At 44.7% G+C, this 20,359-nt stretch overlaps 1 protein-coding gene and 1 pseudogene across 1 annotated transcript; both read right to left on the bottom strand.

The window, feature by feature from the left end:
- Positions 1–49: 49 nt before the first annotated feature.
- LOC133908464 (uncharacterized) lies at positions 50–935 on the bottom strand. The gene is made up of 2 exons (XM_062350500.1): positions 647–935; positions 50–420 (listed from the first exon to the last, which is right to left on the bottom strand). The coding sequence occupies exons 1-2, from the start codon at positions 780–782 to the stop codon at positions 299–301; spliced, it is 258 nt and encodes an 85-aa protein (XP_062206484.1). The 5' UTR covers positions 783–935; the 3' UTR covers positions 50–298.
- A 7,847-nt stretch (positions 936–8,782) lies between these two features.
- LOC133905844 (probable serine/threonine-protein kinase WNK6) lies at positions 8,783–18,328 on the bottom strand (annotated as a pseudogene).
- Positions 18,329–20,359: the final 2,031 nt, after the last annotated feature.

Genomic DNA, 20,359 nt, shown 5'->3' with positions numbered 1-20,359 from the left:
TGCATGCTTGGAACGGCATCCATTTCCACAGGAGATGAGAGTGACAAGATTAACGAACTGCCATACTTTTCCAATCACCTGAGATTCAAGCTCCATCACACCACGGACCGAAATATCAGCACCAGAAAATCTGGCGGAAGTTTCAGAACGGCACCATTGCCCATGTACAAAGCACTGTACTAAAATGCGTACAGCGGTCGAGCAAAGGAAATGCTAACAAGGCCATCGGATCAACATGTGATTCATCAGAAAGAGTTAAGAAAAAGAAGAAGCCTTCCGGATCGATCGATCGATCGGCCTAGGCGTAGGTGTCCGTGCTGCCGCTGGCTTTCCCGACCTCGGCCTCCAGCGTCTCCATCTGCTGCTCCAGCAGCCTCAGCCTCTGGTGCATGCTGTCCAGCCTCCGCCGTGCCGCCTCATCTGCCAAAACGCAACCAAACTGAAATAAAAACCTTATGCGCTTGAAATCACTTGATCAAGTGCTAACATTTCGCTGCGACTACGAAAGGTGCGCAGCTACAAATTAAACTCCCACAGCGATCGAGTTGTCAGTAGTAACCATGCAAGAACCCTCATGGAACGCATGCACTCCGTGACTCATCGGTGGGATTCCTCGCGACTCCTGATCTCGTTAGGAACTATATACCTAGCTGAGCGACGAACTGGGAGACGGTGACCTCCTGCCCGGCATCTGTGACGACGGTGGTGTTGCCGGCGAAGGTGAGGCCGGCGCCCTCCGCGTGGGGCTTGGACGACGGCCCTGCTCTCGACCTCCCAAGCATGGCGCGCGCGCGCGTGCTCTCGATCAGCTCTTTCAATTACAACTGCAGATCGAGCTGTGCTCGTCCTCCGTCTCTTGCTCCGAACTAAGCACAAGGTAGCTTAGATTCGTAGTGGCCGCCGGTGAGTTTGAACTTGGAAGCGGCGTGCCCGCTTACTGGGACGCTTTATATACTCGCGAGAGGACAGGAGGAGGGGTTGGACCGGAGCGCGCGGACCGGCCGGATCTGGGCTGGGTTGCCTTGGCCGAGAGGCTAACTGTTAGAGATCGAGCTCGGTCCATCGCCACATATGCTGGGGTCAAGAGTCCAACACGGCGACTTGGACCCAGCACAAGCACTGGACGCGCCCGCCCGTCGATGACCACCGAATGTGACTGACCGGACGGCCGGAAAGATCAAAGATTCCTTGTGAGAAATGATAACCGTTACGCAGGTTTCTGCACTTGTTCCAGCCTTCGGGCCGTCGAAAGAGACGTCGATCGTCCCATGAATCAGTACCACAGATTCATGCACGGCGCATTTGCATATATAGTTGCAACTTGCAACTCGCAAATTGCAATCCGTTTGGCAATGCTTGTCGGCCACTGTTTTATACCCAATCCCATGCAGGGGTGAGGCCAGATCCAAATTGAGATGGGCACGTACAGTTACTATTTATAAAATTACTGTTTATTTACTGTTTATAATCCCTATATTCAGTGATAATTTTAGATGGAAGAGGTGCATATGCATCCACCAGCCACAACATAGCTTCGCCTCTCCCATGAAAGCAATCGTTTCCAAGCTGATCGAGCGCATGGTCGGAGGAGCGAGCGAGGAGGCGTAGAGCTCGAGTTCAGCATGTTTAACAGATCGAGCTGTGCGATATCGATCCGTTTTGCGGATTCAGGGCAGGATTTCCTTGGGATCTGGAGGATCTGAGACGACCGGACGACTGGGATGACGATGCATGCTGTCATGTCTCTTATCGTGAGTCGTGCGTGAGGTGGATGTGCATCGTACCTGGCCTTCCAGCTATGAGGCCCGTTGCGTCATTGCATGCGCACAGTACAGCTCCCTGTCACGCGACCTTGTGTTTGAGTTGACCCAGGAGTTTATATATAGGTGCCCAGTGCAGCGACCTTCCTGTGTTGCTCTGCCTGTTACGTACGTCCACGCTGCATGCTACGGGGGCTCACATGTCTGTACCTAGCTACATGCGCGGCGTACGCCATGTCGCCATGCCTTGACGGAATGGACCTATGAAACCATGCATGACTCCATGTGATCGCTACAGTCCTAAAACATGGGCAGAAACATAACAAAATGTTTCATCTTTCATGCATGACGACACTGACCATTGTGCAGGGCTTGATCCTACGGTATAAGCTAGGATATCTGTACTCGTACGCAAGGCTTGATTACTGGAAGCAACTCATACGCTTCCACGGTCTCTCTGAATCTCTCTCCCCGCCTGTGGGCGCTAGCTGGACCGTACTGGGCCTAAGGTCCCAGGCAAGAAGAGCCCAATGCAATGATCAAAGATGAGCCCTAGACGTGCACGATCCACTGATGGACCGGGCCCAACATCAGTGGTCGTCCAATTCAGTCAGCAGCAACTCCCACCGTGTTCCGACTTCTGAGTTCCCCAGTTGTCGTCTGTCCACGGAGCCGGACACGCGGACTAGGACAACAAGCCGAAGCCCCAAACGGCAACCGTCGCGCGCCGGACAATCACAGAGATCGCGCAGGCAGGCGCGGCGAAAGGCAGCGCTGTCCTCCGCGCGCCACAAATCATAGCACCTGAGCATATCAGAGTCAGCGTTATTACAACATCTCCGATAGTTATAGTTTACTATCATCTTTTATTTCTCTCCGTATACTTCTCAAAAAAATTATTTTCTAATTTTTTATAACTTATAATACTTAAAGTTATCTTTAATTTTTTCTTATTCAAAAGATAGCTCTCCAAAATTCTTCTCCACACCAGTTTTATCTTCGCATCACATACTTCTCTCCTCTCTATGTACTACAGTACTACGAGGTAGCTCTAATTATTGAAACATCCTTAACGCACCGGCTTACCGGATTGGATCGCTTAGTTCCGTACGCCAAGGATAAAACCCTGCGGTGCGTTGCTTACAATATGCCCCCGCGTGGTAGCAAAGGACGGCCGCGTCCAGGGCTCCGGGCCTTACGAGGACGGGACGCCGCCGGCCCGCCCGTCCCATCACGTAGTCTCCAAACTAGGCTGATGGATTCTAGCGCGCTGCAACAGACGACACGGATCGTGCGTCCGTGGCCGGCACGCGCACAGCAGAGCAGAGCTGCCTTGTTGCTGCCAGCTTTGTGCGAGGCCCCTGCCGGCAGCCAAAGTTGGCGGCACGTTGTCCCGGTCCGCGGCCAACGTTGGCCGACGAGGACCCGGAAGCCACTGCACTGTACACGCGTGTTGAGCCCGGCTAGAGAGAAAAGACCCTAACTTGACCGTAATGTTCTGATGCTCTACAATAAGCTTTGGCCTATTGTAGCTTACATGGATATGAGTAGGCAGCTAGTAGACACGTCAAACCAGCTGTGCGAGGGGACAGATTCAGCTCAAGTTGCACGGCGCCGATGCTCGATGCTAACAACGCGAGATATTTGGCAAGATGGTTCTACTGGGAGTTAGTTACGACCGAGCGAGATACGTCACGATAGACCAAGCAAATAGATTTGCATACCTTGGCTTCCTGGCTGTTGAACGGAACGAATGCAAGCTTGAACACGGTGTCTCATCACCCACGAGAGTCATGAGGGGCCTGTGCCACATCGCAATTGCATGATTGGAGTCACTGCACGAGACCTTACGAGTATGAAGGGGTATTGTAACGTGAAGGGGTATTATAACGCCTTGGGTTTCCACAAAACCGGTGCTACTAACCATTATCTAAAAACCTATTAAATCCGATAATTATTCGAAATTTCGATAGAGTTTTTTTGAAACTGTTGTTTTTCTGCACACGATAACTACACAATCATCAAAGGCAAGATATTCGTAAGCGCAAGATACAATGACATACACTATACCAAAACAGCATTAAGTTGCTTAACTATCCAACTAGCCAAAACACAACGATAAGGTATGATTTAAGTGTGATCCTTGCCGTTACGTGATGCTATGTCCCTTTTCCAAACATGACGCGATCAGAGTTACCTAAAAACTAAATAAAAATATAAGAGTGAGTAAAAAATACTCAGCAAGTACAATATGAAACCGGAAGAACAGACACATCAACAGCGTCAATGAAGAACGAGAAATACTGAGTTTTCTATTTTCTTGAAAACAACAATGAGACATTAGTTTTCGTCGATATGGATCGTCCTGAATTTCCTTTTGCATTTACCAGTAAAGTCGAGCAAGTGGGGTCAGCACTTACTCATAGAAATCTGAACATAAGAATCAAATTGCATGCCAGTATCACTGGTACTTGAATAGAATGTAAATGAATAACTTGAACTGGAAACTAAAATCTTGGAACACATTCTTGAACTTGAATCACGTGAACATAAGAAATCGCAAATATGGAATGAACACGATTGCAAAGAACCGGTAGAAACAATCAACGAGCAAATTGTGCCAAAGCATGGGTTCGTCATGCATTGACCTTAATCATGGCGAGAAGTCGGTCTCTCACCGCTAGCACCGATACTTCCAAAACTTGTAAAATAAGAACGTACTCAAGATCTATTTTGAAATGTCCATGGGAATATACATTGGAGGCTTGAACTACACTCTCAAATCGAACTCCGATGGGAATGCACAGTACCCAAAAGGGTCTCTATCCGCAGGCTTGATCGCTCCGTCTCATGATCCGACCGTGACCTCGGGCGGTGTGACCGTAGGAAGCCTTTAGAAAGCTCAAAACTCTCTGTACGATTGGCGGTCTGACCGTCGGAACACAGAAAGACCTATTAACTGCTCTGTACTATTTTGGGCATAACTTTTAAACCGCTTATCCAAACATGGCAAATAAATACATCTGGAGCATTCAGAGAAAATTGTCTACAACTTCCATGTTGCACGATGCGTCCAGATTTAAAATGAAGATCTCCTGCGCTGGGGTTTCAGATCCAGACCATGGTACGTTTTTGGCAATAGCTCTCAAACCGCTTATCCAAATTGAACGAGACCAACACCAAAAGAAATATATCGACAAGACCTACAACTTTTGTTTTTGCACCATATTGAGATTCTATAATATTTAATCCCAAAATTTTGATGAATAAATTGGCATAAATAACATGCACCAAATCGATCTACCGGTTACAAATTTTGAAGGCGAAATCCTCCATCCAAATTAATCCACAAGACTCTAGGGATAGAGGTTAACCTTGTAGCATGAACCACGAATTTAAAATGAATCTGATGAAATCCCCCGCAAAACCCTTCTTCCTCTCTTCCTTTTTCTATTCTTTTCGCTTTTCCTCTTTCTTCCTTCTCTGTTCTTCCTGCTCCCTCACTGTTCGGCTCCTCCTCTGCCCGAACCAGCACTATGCGGGAATGGAGACTCCGGCAGTGATGTGCACTGGGAATGGCGGCTCGGGATGCGATCGAGACGGCTCGATGACGGGCAGGCCAAGGGCGATGGCGTGCACAACACGGCACCGGTGACGCATACAGCACCGGAGGCTGGGTGGCGATGGGCGATGATGAGCTATGGTTGGGGTTGGTAGGTCTGGAGCTCGAGCATTGGCAGGATCAGGCCCGAAGCCCTTTTATGTGGTAGCTAGCCGACTGAGTCAGTCGGTTGCCATATTTTTTTTTCCTTTTTAAACAAACGGTTTAAATTTATTAGACCTGCTACGGGTCACTAAGTGTCCGAATCGGACGTTTGAATAGCAAAATGGATTTGTTTCGACGAGATCTCCACACACGCGGTCTCGGATCGTTCATCCAAGCTACGATTCAAAAAAAAACCATTTTTTGCCCATTTGGGAGAACACGCGGGTAACACCGTTTCTTTCACAATTTTCGTATTACATCACTCACATTAAATTTCCCAAAACTCAAGTATTATAGGTATATTACAGTCTCCTTGATTAAAAAACAATCATCTTTGTGAGGTATGTTTAGAGTATGATTGGTTGTTCATATAGGAGCAATCTGGTCTGATATATGCATATAATCTCAGGAAGAGATGTGTTTTGTTGTCTCCATATACTGTTCTAACATGGCTCAATGGATGCAAATATACGCTTAAAGCCAAGCCCAAAAGGGAAGCCGCTTCGTAGCCTGACCAGGCAGATACAGGCTCCTGCATCCGTTCAAACAGGCGAACCCACTTGTCAGCGTTATAAAATCATCTTCATATGAGCAACTAATCATAATTTTAACTCTTACATCCACTAATACGGCATCATATTCGATCAACCAAATAGAAACTCTGCTCCACTTGTCCAAACAGATATAACCAACCAAACACTCTTCTTTTCAACAAATATAATTCCGCTCAACCTACATATACGTTCCATACAGACAACAGTCATACGGGTAACCAATCACACCCTTAAATACGCGATGATTTGTATGATTTCTCAGTTAAGATCAGGCGAGGTACAACAATACAGCTGGTGTCGGAGGGTTAACTCCTATCGCAGGGATCTGAGGGACCCCTTTTTGAGATTCGACCGGGAGGATGATTCTGAATATGTTTGCGGGAGAAATAAATGGACGTAAATGCGATGGCAGGAGGAATGATCTAATGCAGGACGCAGTAAATGCACTGGAGGGATTTTTAGACAGGTTCGGGTCGCACTGAGCGTAATACCCTACTCCTGTGTGGATGCTATAAATGCCATGAGAATGTCTCTCAAGAATGTGCTGGTTACAAGAATGTTGGTCTATCCTAGAGCTTCGGGTTCCTTGTTTTTCGGTGGTCTCAGCTTCTATGCTTGTACGAAGATGTTCTTCGATCTCTGAGTAAGTGTCTGAGGGTTCGAGCGTTCCTCTGTTCTTCTCTGGATTCACTTAGATTCGGGGTGTCTTTGTCCGTGCCCGCCGGCTGCCTTAAATACCTGTCGGCGATAGCGTGCCCCGAAAGGGAGGGCACAAGTTCTAAGGCGCTATAAATGGAAAGGGAGTCATCATGACCTCTACGCGAAGTGATGGGGGGGGGTTGAAAACGCGCCCCCGGCCGGTCTTCGGTCGTCATAATGGCGCTGGCAACGTGCGCCGTGGAGAGGGCCCACCGGGCAGCCGCAGAGCGGCCCGACGTGCCCGTTCGGTCTTGTACGCCTGCCACAACAGGGCGACAGGCGGGGTGCCTCGGGCCTCGCGACGCTATCCCAAGGCGCGCCGGGTGATGCGGGATGGGACCCGTGCATTAAATGTCCCCACGCCCTTCTGCCAGAATGTGGCAGGGACTGACACCGAGCGTGGCAGGAGCTGTTGGAGGTGACATGCCACGCGCGCTCTTAAATGCGGCATCGGGCCTTTCACATGCTGACACCTCATCGCTGGACCTCTGTGGAGGCCACGACGAAGGACTTCTTGAGCCATCAGGGAACTGAGTGCTCGGGGTCACTGTTCACCTCCCCGAGCACTCTCTCATGGAAACGCCCTCTCTCGGTCCTCGGGGAACCGAGTGCTCGGGGGCCATTGTTCACGGCGTCGAGCACTCTCTCCCGGAATTGACTATTCGGATCCTCGAGGAACCGAGTGCTCGGGGGCCACTGTTCACGGCACCGAGCACTCTCTCCCAGAATTGACTGTTCGGATCCTCGGGGAACCGAGTGATCAGGGGCCGCTGCTCGCAGCCCCGAGCACTCTCTCCCGGAACTACCTTCCCTGGGTTCTCGGGATACTCGGGTGCTCGGGGGCCACTGTTCGCAGCCCCGAGCACACCCTTCCCGGTACTCGACTTTCCTGGTCGTCGGGGGACTTGGGTGCTCGGGGGTCACTGTTCACCTCCCCGAGCACTCTCTTCCTGGTTACTTGGTCTTCGCAGATCATCGGGGAACCCGCGTACTCGGGGATCACTGCTTGTGGCCCCGAGCACCCTCTCTCGGGACTTAGTCTTTTCGTACCTCGCGGAGATGAACCCCGCGGGAAGGTGCCACATGGCGGACTGCTGGCCTGGCCTCGGGATTCGGGGACCCCTGGTTCCTGATTCACCGATAGCTGGCAACCTCAAAGATCGACCATTGGTTTGGTTATGTGACTGCAGTGTAAATGTTGTTGTTCTGGTAAAGAATAGATAATTTTCCATGCGTTACAACAGGAGGCAAATTTTTTTATGATATAATATAATTTAATGTATTTAGTTAATGCAAAATAACAGTCTGACTGACCAATGACTTGCAAATATATTTGAGATAATATAACCTTTAACTAATTATTTTTTACCCGTACTATGGTGCACAATGATCTAATACAAACCAGAAGTCATTATGTAAACTTCTCACAGCTTTTATTTCATACAGGCAGAAATAATCTCAGTGACTTTGCATAGCTCCCCAAATTCCCTCAACGATTGTGACCCTATTTCCATGGTCTATGTGTAAAATATTTGGAAGGACAATTAAAAAGAAAACATTAATCTTCATGGTACACTGTCAATCTGAATACTTGCAATTTTCTCATGTATATTAAACAAACGGAGATAGCTGTTTGGCAGGTGACAGCGACAGACATGAAGATGATTTGCTGCATGCAGAAGGATATGAAATGCGACAAACTTAGAGGATGTCACAAGACCTATTCATTGGAAGTTTAACCACTTCATATGAGATTCCTGCGTTCCTGCATTCCTGGACATAACATTCTGCCATTCCAAACATTATCGCAGGAATTCACTTGAAACAGCTTAAATCAGGAATCAACTTGGACGTACATGCATCCAAATCAGCGACCCCATGAAGAAACTGGGGCAAATATTAATTTCACAGAATACTCTTCCCTAAGAATAACACTCCAAAAATTATATGAAATAGAAATACACCAACTAATCTAATTAGTAACCATGTACAACTTTCGCCATCATCAGAAAAATTAAAGATGCGCTTAGCAATACCTTGCATGGCATTGCAATACGATCATATATAGAAAGGGGCAGACTGGAGGTGCAACTCGATCGAAACATTCCTTGGAAACACCAAGAGATTTTGATTCATTTTCCATTTCCTGATGCAGTGTTGTGTACCACCTGAATCATCATACCAACTTGAACAGAAGGTCTCCAACCATGAACTGTATCGAGTAAGAACGCATCTATCAGCTTGGCCACAACAGACCTACTCCAAGGAGGCAGTTCGAGCTCTTCAACCATCAGTAGACACCGAAAGACTGGTGTCCTTCTCCAGGTCAAATGAAAATTCAATGTTATTGTACTTACCTATAAGTGAAAAAAGAGAGTTAAATGTGTCCCATTAGTACTCAGAAGAAAAGAAAGTCTAGTTCAATCGAAAGATGAAGCTTTGATGCTTGTAATTATCATTGGGAGTAGGAACTCTTAGTAACAACTTGACCGGGTTGGTGACACTCATATTTCCTTCCAGTACAAATTGACCCCTTCGAAGCACCCGGCTGAAAGACTCCTTCCCATAATCGTTAATTCCATTTGGTAAGAAAGAGACAAAAATCAGTGTGGCATCAAGATCCAGATCTAAATTTTGTGGGAATGCTATTGGTTCTTGCACTGAATTAGAGCTTTTCTCGTTGATATCATCTTTCTAGAGAAAAGGGCTCTTCAAGAGCTTAATTGTCAGCAATCTGTCAGCTGTTGAATCTAGGCAGCTCTCTATGAAATTTCTCACTTTTGCATCTTTGACCTTGGAGAGAGCAATGGGTTTTATACCTTGCAATTGTACAATTATAGCGTCATCCATAACAAAAAGGAACTGTTTGATATTTTCTAGCAAAATCTTGAAGTAGGTAAGTACTTTCTAGATGAAAGTCCACTTACTTCAGAAACTTTGTTGTATATCTAAACAAAGCCCTGACATTCACTGTAAGGGCATTCACCAGTCATAATTTCAAGCATACACATCCCGAAAGAGTATACATCCACCAACTTATTGTAGTTTTCACAAAAGAGCTCTAGTGCCATGAATTCTAATGTGCCTGTGTTTCAGAGTAAATTTTATCTCTAATGCAAAAAGAAAAGCTTTTGAACAAAGCAAAACTGCAGTCATCCCCAATCTTTCAAAAAATATGTGGCAATGTGGCTTGTAGAAGACTGTACCTTGTATACTCAGTGTTTTCCTCTACTGCATGGCCATTGCCAAACCAAAATCTCCAATCTTCACCTTTCCATGGTTCCCATTTATGAAGATATTATCACACTTCAAGTCCATGTGTATGATTGGTGGCTTCTGGCCGTGCAGATATGCTAGCCCTGTCAATATCTGTTTCACGGTATGCTAGCCCTGTCAATATCTATTTCGCTCATCGCCTCATTACTTTTAGGTCAACATTCTTGTGCTTTGTACGATACCTGATCATATCAAACCATCAATAAAGGTGCAGCTCATAAGGGGATGGGGAAGCTAGACAGTTGTGTTCAGCTTCTCTCTCTTTTTCTTCTAAAATGAAAGGCCAAAAAACCAACTATGTGTGAGACACCATATTCGATTTAGGATCGTCAAAATTAGAACTACCATGAACTTATTAAAATAATCTGCACATCGGTAATTAACTGAACATTGTCATTGTCGTGGAAAGATAAACTATATGGTGCAAACAATAAAAATCAAAGAAGCTCGATCAGTAGCATAAGAGGGGCTATGCATGTGTATACACTTACTCAAGTTGCCAGACGTTAACAGCTCGGTGATGATGTTGATTGTCCTCTTCTTATTGTCAACCCAGGAGGCACAGAGCCACAGAGCTTGAGGATGTGCTTGTGCTGGAGCAACCATAACAAATAGATCTCCGCTGGAGCCGCTAAAGCTCCTTCGGAGATCCCATGATGCGGTCAGTTATCTCCACTTTTGCCTATGCCGTCCACCGCATCGAAGCCTTTGTAGCTGCCACCAAATCAATCGCGTTAAAGAAAAAGGTCCTCAGCAAAAGTTCAGTGAGTAGCAAAACGAAGATTCAACTCATGCTGCAAAATTTGTTCGACTGTTCAATTTTTAGAATTTGCGTCCTGAATTCTTACCTTTGATAGACCATATTCGGTAATATTAGCTAATGTCATCTGGTACTAAATTACTTCTCTGTTTTTTTTAAAAAAAAGATATGCTAAATTACTTCTGAACAATTGATGAGAGATGAGATAGAAGGGTACACTGTCTTGAAGGCCCCTGATCCAAGAATCTCCTTGTACTGCAATGCACGCACTAAAAATAGCTGCAGGCATCAGAAAAGAAAATATTGTTTTTTTCCTCTGACAAAAGTTCGCAATGCAGTAGGCAGCAGCTAATCAAGACCAGCAACGAGAGCTCTACGCTTGTAGATCAAGAACCCAACCAAATGCAGCTCGATGAGATGAGACAAGATGACATTAGCAGCAACGCGCGAGGGGCGACGAACGGCGCAATGTGTTAGAAAACGGGTAGACTATGTTAGCCTAAAATAAAAAAAATCTACTATAATCATCCAAGAAATCATACTAGTAGGATATCATATATCGTTACCACTCAACGTGTAGTGCAGCGAAAGAAGAGTTAGAGTAAGCCGATCCAACATCGTGCGCGTCAAACTCTTTGAATAGCTTCTCGATCAGATCCACGACCAACCTCGCGTAGGTGGTCACGCTCGACTAACTCCAAGCAGGTGGTCGTGCTCCTCAACCAGGCGAATAGGGCGGGCGGTGATTTCGGGAGCGGGGCGAGGAGGATGGGGCATGGGCGGAGAAGCTGGGGACAGGAAATCAGGGAGAGAGAGGTGGGGGCGGTCGTGCAGGCGTGCAGACGAAAGCACGGGTGTTCGATTGGGCGAATGCAAGCGATCAAATGATGGACGGAAGTTAGGGGCAGAGGTGGGATTTGGGCCAGGTCGGGCCGGCCTGACCTGGCCCTTTCGGGCCTCGGGTCTTCCGGGCCATGCTAGGATGGCCCGAGAAACTGTTCGGGCCGGGCCGGGCTGGCACAAGCCACCTTCAGTTAGGCTCAGACCCGGTACGGATGCACGATGGGCCTCGTCGGGCCGGGCTGGCATGGGCCCAGCACCGCCACACTCCACGCACTGGAGGGCGCGTGAGGGCGCGGACCCATTTTTTTTACCGGGTCGGACCGCCCATTGGGCCCCATATCAAGGCCCGGCTTGGCCCATAAATCGGGCCGGGTCAGCCCGGTCCATCAGTGCTCGTGCCGGGTCGGGTTTAGGCTGGATCGGGCCATGCCGGGCTTGGACCGACCCAAAAAGCATCGCCCAAAGTTCCAGCTCTAGTTAGGGTAGAGGAATCGACAAATGTTATAACGGACGGATCATGTCTTACTATTTTTGTAAATAGGAGAGATAAAATACTGTTGAAATCTGCAAAGAAGATCACAAGTAGCTAACAACCTACAACTTACAAAGTACCACGCTCTTTAGTGGTTAGTGGAGGCGAAGATGAGATGAGAATGGAACATCTCACGTAGGTCCCAGCCCTGGCATAAAATTCAAAAAAGTTGAGTTCTCGGTCACCCAGCTGACTTTCAGATGAGGACATGAGATCACATCAAATTCGGATCATGTTTCGAAGAAATATCCCAACCGTGAGCTAGCCTTTCGAATCAGTCGCAGCGCAGCACGCAGCGTCGCCGTCTGCCGCCGCGGTTCCCTAGCTCGTCCAAAGGAAAGTGAAAGCAACCCGCGCGCACGTGACCACGACTCGCGCCCAGATCCAGGCAGGCAGGCAGGCAGGCAGCGCGTCTCCACCCTTTCCACCTCACAAGTCACGCCGACAGTTCCACTCCCACCCGACGCAACCGAAGACCCGCTCCCACGTCTGCCACGCCCATCCCCGCACGCCACCACCCGCGCGCGCTACTTGAATTTTTTTAATATTTTTTTTACGGTAGTTTAAAAAATATTACACAAATTCGAGAAATTACAAAAATAACTCGCAACACGCGAGAGGTTTGCGCGAAATCTAGTTTTCGCAGGATGAATTAGCGAAAACTTGAAATTTTGCTAATTGAAATATAGTTTTCTATGGATGAACGGGTGAAATTTGAAGTTTTTATGGGGCCGTTCAGCAAAACAGGAGATTTTGTGTTTTCATTGAGCGAAAACAGTTTTTCATAGACAAAATCGCGAAAAGCTATTTTCGTTAGACTGTTGTGCGAAAATTGACGCATTATTCGCTTGTGCGCGTGCCTAGCCTTTAACTCCTCCGCCGGTTGTGCCCGTCAGTGTGCATTCCGAGAGAAGAGGAGGAGAAAAGAAGATGAAAGAAGAAGAAAAGAAAGAAGGAGAGGTAGGAAAAGGAAGGAGGGAGAAGGAGGAGGAAGAGGAAAAGGAACAGAGAGGAGAAGCAAGCTAAAAAAATTAGCATGATTTTTTTATTTGTTTAGGTTATGTAATTTAAATTAAATATTTGTTAGTTTTAGATATCAGTAGAAATATTTGTTAGTTTTATATGTATGTAGGAATAGTTTATATTAGAATAGATGCTAGTTTAGATGTACGTAGGAGAATAAATTTATATGTATGTAGAAATTATGTTAGATGTATGTAGAAATAGTTTATATTTAAAAATAATTTAGATGTATGTAGGATGTAATATTTAATTTAGGATAAATGAGTAGAGAAAGAAATTATAGATTCGGTTATATTCGCAGAGATTAGAGTTAGTAGAATTGCCTGATATCAGTAGGGTTTAGGTAAAAAATAAATAGAGGTAAGGTAGGTATCAATAAATATTTATCTATCCTAATTTTATGGTATATTCTGATTTTGAAGTTATTCGAATCTCGTACACACAAAAATTTACAATTATTCATCTACTGCTGGAATCTACAAATCTCTTGATTCGGAATTAGGGACTCATGTATCTTGCGATATTTGTTCTAGGCTATACATATTGAATTATATATTTTTTGAATATTTGTACTGATATAGTCTTAGTTGATATAATTATTGATTTAATATAAGAATATTTTTATAGTTCGTTGTAAATTATGTCATGTCGCAGATATGTGAAACGCTACAAACCTTAGAGTTTTTCAGTAAAATTTATTTGTTTGCGGATATAATATTTCTTGTTATACATCTATGTAAACTTTAATTAAAAATTATAAAAAGAGAATTTAGGTTATGCTAGTTCATTATGTATTTAAGATTACGGATTAGGAAGATTAATTGCTGGTTGCATTTTAGGTTACGAATATATAATTATGGTATAAAAATTAGGTTCTAAAGAATTTTATTTGTAATTAACAGGAAAATAAGTTGATAATTTGTTTTGATATTTTTTATTATGTCGCAGTTATATCAAACTCTACAAGTCTTAAAGTTTTTTATAAAAATAGTCAAATTTGGAGCGGTTCATCTGGTGTTGATTTGAGCAATTTTATGTTTACCATCATTGAGCATCTAAACCCTGAGGGTACAAGGTTGAAGAAGATGATAATGTTGCTCACCCGATATTTTCAGTTGGACCATGATATTTATTATGTTACAATACAATGCATGTGGACTCATACTTTAGATCTAATTTTTTGCGAGTTAAAGTTGGTGTATCTGACAGATAAGTGGTTAAAATAGTTTGAATGGTGCAGACGGCCAGGGGCTGAGTATAATATGCTCGTGCAGGCATGTCCAAGAGAAGTGTTTGACAATAGCAGTGTAGCGACACCAATAGAAGAAGAGGATAGATGGAGGCACGCAGTGTCGAGAGAGCAAGTTGAGCAACACCTGAGGCAGATGTTGTTGTGCATAGGCAGTTGGGAGAAGTTGAGAGTCAGGTTGATGCAGGGGAGAAAATTGAAAAAATTGTTTTTAAGCTTGAGAATGTAGATCGTAACGCAGTCCATGAGAATAAATCTTTGTTGCAATCTATAAATATGGGGGATGATGGTGGTGATGGTAGTAGTGGTAGTGGTGGTGATGATGATGATGAATATGGTGAGTCCTCTAATATTGCCATCCCAAGTCAATGGAACTTGCCTTGCAACGCCATGATGCAAGTTACGGAGAACCATGATTTCACTTAGGAGTATGGTTCAAGTATGGTTCACCTCAATTAGGTCTTTTCCAATCGATCTGAAATGAATGATGCAGTGACACGGTGGGCAATGACATCACACAAAAAGGTATGGGTTACTGCCTCAAGCCCATAAAAATATAGTGTCAAATGCAGAACTGCTGGATGCAATTTTTATGTTCATGTATCCAAGCCAAAGCATTTAACCCATTGGGTAGCCTCTAAAGTGGCTCAACACAGTTTTAGATGACGAGGAGAAAGTAACTTTTTGATGTCTTCGTTGAGGACTACACCACCCACCAAGTGATACGCCAGTTTGACTGGCACCAGGAGTTTCTAGTCCCGCTAGAAGACCATGTTCGTACTTTCGTGCACTCGTCTGTTACAATGTTAGCTACCTTGTTCATTATGTATTTTCTATTTTTCTAATTAAAACTCCATTTAATGTTGTCGAAAAGGGGCCACAAAAGAGCCTAATTGACCTGACCAATAGGATGCAACCCTGGGTGCAGCAGTGGGGCTATGCTCTTATGGACGTGATCAAGTATGCTCCGCCTTCCGATTAGCACAGTTACCAGCAGTACCTGTTGTGATACATTGCACGGACTCTTACATGTCCTTCTTGTTGATGACCCACCACGTCGACCCTCGACTAGCACTGCTGCCCTTTACCCAAGACATAGCTTCTAATCGTTGTCGGCAACTTCTAAGATTACTCTTTATTCCCAACTTCGCCTCCGGCGTTGTCAGTATTGGCTTCCTCATCTGAATAATAGTAAGAGTGAGTACGTAAGGTACTCAACAAGCCATATTCTACTTCAAGGTGTTTATAGATGAATAAAGGAGAAATTCAAAGAAAATACTTTACAATTTAGTTTTAAGCGCAAAGTTGTTTGTGCAGGTATTCAATTGTATCATCTACTATTGACTTTAAAACAATTTAAATAGTTCAAACAAAGCTACAAGTTATATCTGAGGGATTTTTGGTCCTGGGAGGGGCTACACCTCGCTCTACTGTCCCTATTATCACATATGTTGTACCTCTAGTACCACACAGCTTCCGGCGGATTGAGTCAGGAACCATCATCATACGGACATCTAGTCCACACACTCACTCATCAAGACGCACGCACCCGAAGTCTTCTCAAGCGTGACCATGCCTTCGCATGTCCAAGACCATGGACACGACTATTCGAATATGTTTACACTCTACAGAGATTGTATACTGTACCCACGTGATATACTCAGCCTCCAACAGTTGCAAGCGGAGGAGCCAATCATACCGAGATACTCCAATCACCTTTCCTGCCGGGCTTTTCTACAAGATTTACCCCAAGTACTAGTGGTCTTGTACTGAACGCCAGGTTTCATTTTTAAGCATTTGTCGATCTCTGCACGCTCAAACAGAGGGTCACATAGTCACTTGATTGCTCGCTGCTCTCAGCCTCCTAATATGGTACTCAACTCAGTCCATATCTACAACCACCCTCATCATACACTAGCGCTCATTTGCACTTATTAGCCATTTCACTCTTCAACCACTCTATCGCAGGCTCGTTCAAGACCTTCTCCAATTCTACAAGTTTTTTGTTGAATTGTCTCTCCTCTTTAACTTTGTAAAGTACCTTCAGTTTCTTTATTACTTGTTGCTCTTTTGTCTTCTCCAAATGTTAGCAGCAAAATGACGTATGCACCACCGGTGCACAAGAGGAGGGTAACCCTCTATTTGTTCTATAGCTGCATTAAGGAGATCCTGGTGCCGATCCAATATCATACAAACTTGACGCGCCGCTCTAATTACGTGATGGCGAACCAGGACCAACTATTGTTCCTCTCTCCCTCTGTCAGCGCAAATGCTATGGGGACCAACTGATCCTCCTCATCGATGCCAACTCAATCATCACTGCACCCTTGTACTTTCCCGTCAAGAAGGTGGTGTCGACGCTAATCATGGGCCGACAATGCTTGAAGACCTCCACGCATTGAGGAAATCACTAAAATAAACGCTGCATGACGGGCTTCATGACACCACTACTGCTACCCATCATGCCACTAGATGAAAGGAACCACTTAGTCCCGGGGTTGAAATATGAAATTGCATTCAAGATCCTAGGTACTCTCGCGTATGCCTCCTTTAAATCTCCCCACAGTAATACCATGGCATATTGCTTTGCCCTCCATGTATTGTCATACAACACGCGGTAATTGGTAAACCCAACTATAGACTCAATTATAGATGCCATAGTCATGTCCGGGTCCGCCCAAACGATGGGGGTGATGCGTCGACCAAGTACCTAGCCGTGCACTATGAGTGCACTTGTTCGGGCCTCGCTGACCCGCAAGTGTGAGGTTGTCGAACATTTGTGACCTTCCATCATCGGCCGTCACTTGGAATAAGAAGGACTCATACACCCCATCCACAACCTCTCTGGTATTTGATAGTGCACCTCTCCTTCATATAAGAATGAACTATGTTGTACGCCTTGTGATGCCGCACTGAGTAGTCCCTAAATCAGAACTTTACTTCCTCAAGACTATCAAATATCATCCTCTTCTTAATCAACTCCTTCTCACTGCCTCGTTCCTCCTCCGTAGACATTAAGCCATTATCATAAAGAGCATTCTTGGTCAATGAAATGTCCGCGTAGCCTGGCACCTTGAGCACTTCCACATGTACAACCTTCAGTGTCCTTATCTCCTGCTCCGTGTAAATTTCATCCCACCAAGCCTCCTCCTCATCCTCTCTTGCTTCTCCTTCCACCTCAGCACCCACGTGTCGTTCCTCAACTCTAGACATATGTTCCACTTCTTCTACCTCATCATCTTCATCTTCGTTCTCACTATCCGACGAAAAGATTGGTGTATCCTCGACATTTCCTTGGGCCTCCACATCCTGAAAAAACCATCACCGAAGTCATTACATACCACAACCAAATCAAAGTTATTGTAACCACCGACAGCTACCTCCTGAACAGAGGCATGAGGTACCTCTGGAACAGTAACATTAGTGAGTTTGGAGACACCGGCAATTTCTAGAACAATAGCGAGAATTTCCTGAGTCAAATGCTCAACAAGCTCCACTTCCTGGCTAATACTACCCAGCACATCTTGAACCGATGGCATTGAGTTTCCTTCGATACCCACATCAACTACCAACTATACGCAACAAACTTGCGAACCATTCACACAATCCTTGTACAACTTTCAATCATTCTCCGACGCTAACTTCATAACAACATAGTGAGCCCTACCACCCTGGCCGGCGTCAAACATTCCAAATACAATTACATTACATACATCCACATCAACATTCATAATTGACCTAACCTGAGCAACAATTTCATTGAAGCAAGGATGGTTCCCAAATTTCAACACTTGCTCCCTCATCTTATCAAACTCCTCATTTGCATTAACCGTGCCACCACAAAACATACAAACAATACAATCCATCTACATAAACCATCTAAATATTGCACATATACAAAAATATCATCGCTATAACACAGGCAAATCCTACACATTATTATCCAATTTAATCCCTACGCCTCATCATTTCATCCCAACAATGGTATGTACATGGAGCATGTGAGTATATAAGATCATCCAAGTGATATGTATAGTTTTTTAGTGGTTTGCGCATATTTTTTTTGAGTGTATTACATTTTATGTACAAATATAAAGGTATTATCAAAATCTAATAAAATTGATGGACTTCTTTTCTATTTTTTAATGTAGTTGACATTGGAGTATCTTAGAATTAGTATATAAGTTTACTTATAGTGACAAAGGAGTATATCCAGTTCATTTATGTGGTATATCATAATAGGGAGTATGTACTCCGAGAGTACAAACTAGTTTTCTCATATCTCTCTCTCTCTCTCTCTATATATATATATATATATATAAAAGAATATTCATTGCTAATATATATTAAGTCTAATCATATATGATTTAATTTCCTATGCTCAAATAATTGCATGCAACAAATTCTACACAATACACATACGTAACTATAAATACATAGCACGATATATGACCTCCGATTTAACTCAAAACGTACAAATTTCATAGATCAATATCAATATAATCTTAAACCCTAACTACCCTATAACTACAAATGCAAGCCAAAAAACCCCAAAAAACTTAGAGGGAATGGTGGAGCTACCTTCCTACAACACGTTCCCATGAAATCCCCTTCGAATCGGGCTTGATTGGTGGAGAAATAGGGTCGGAGCCGCCACCGGAGTGGGAAGTGTCGCCTGTGCTCGTGCATGGCTAGAGGAGGAAGAGGAACTGTGGGAGAGAAGGGCCGGGACGACCCCCTGTATGTAGCTGAGTCACGCCAAAAAGATTGGTGTGACACGCAATCGCGCAACCCCTATGGTGTGACTCAGGCATGTCGCGTCAGCGACGCGTGGCACGACGCTAGGGCGGCCGCCAGCGTGGCTCCTTGGTCACGCCAACAAGATTGGTGTGATCAAGGCAAGAGTCACGCCAAAGAGTCACTACTACAGAAATAAGTTTATATACCGGCCCATCACTTCCGGTTTCTTACGAGCCGGCAATGATGAAATATTACTATCAGTTTGTATTATGGACTGGAACTAAAAGGCCATTCAAAAAGAACCGGCAGTGAAAATCCACTATCATTGCCGGCTCGTGGCTAGAACCGGTAGTGGATGATAGCTTATTTTAAAAAAAATCATAACTTTTTCATACAAAGTCGAATGGGACAAAATTTACATCAAAACTGTAGGTCTCAACGAGATTTACAACTTTGTAGTTAATTTTTTTTTATTTAATATCATTTAGATATCCAAATAATCGTTTGAAGTTTCAGATAGAAGATGTTAAAAGGATTGCATATTCTAATGGTATCACTAGTACTTCTGTGATGAGATAGTAAGGACGTATCATACAAGCTGAGAGGTTCTGAGTTCGAGTGCCACAAACCGCACGTGCATGTATTTCATGTGAAAAATTGCATGACTTGTGCCTTGCGATGGTGCGGGCGTGGGTTTCTTCGGATGTAATTTTTTTTCAATTTTTCTTCCCTTAAAAGATCGATTCGGCATTCGACTATCACTGCCGACTGATGCCTTCAGTCGGCAGTGATAACCTCTTCACTGTCGGTCCCCGTACCGGCAGTGATAGTCAGACGTTGCTCACTGTCGGCTCCAAAATCAGCAGTAAAACCTCTTTATGGGCCGACAGTGAAGGAGTTTTTTTTATAGTGAGTCTGACGTGACCGAATAAGCTATTTTATGATATTTCTGATTCTCACATGTTGTTATTAAAGTATTAATTTAAAATACGCTAAAAAAAAGTCAACACCACGACATAGATTTTCATGTTAAAGTGGCTTAGCCCGGGCCAGATGAACAGTAGTCAAATGGTGATAGCCACCGACAAAGAGCAATGAGGACCGTAAGTATAAATTAGCTCGAAGGACGGCTGTGTGTTGGTGCTTTGATTCGGCTT

Source organism: Phragmites australis, chromosome 2, assembly GCF_958298935.1.
Source record: "Phragmites australis chromosome 2, lpPhrAust1.1, whole genome shotgun sequence".
NCBI lineage: Eukaryota > Viridiplantae > Streptophyta > Magnoliopsida > Poales > Poaceae > Phragmites > Phragmites australis.
This window is presented reverse-complemented; position numbering and strand designations above follow the sequence as displayed.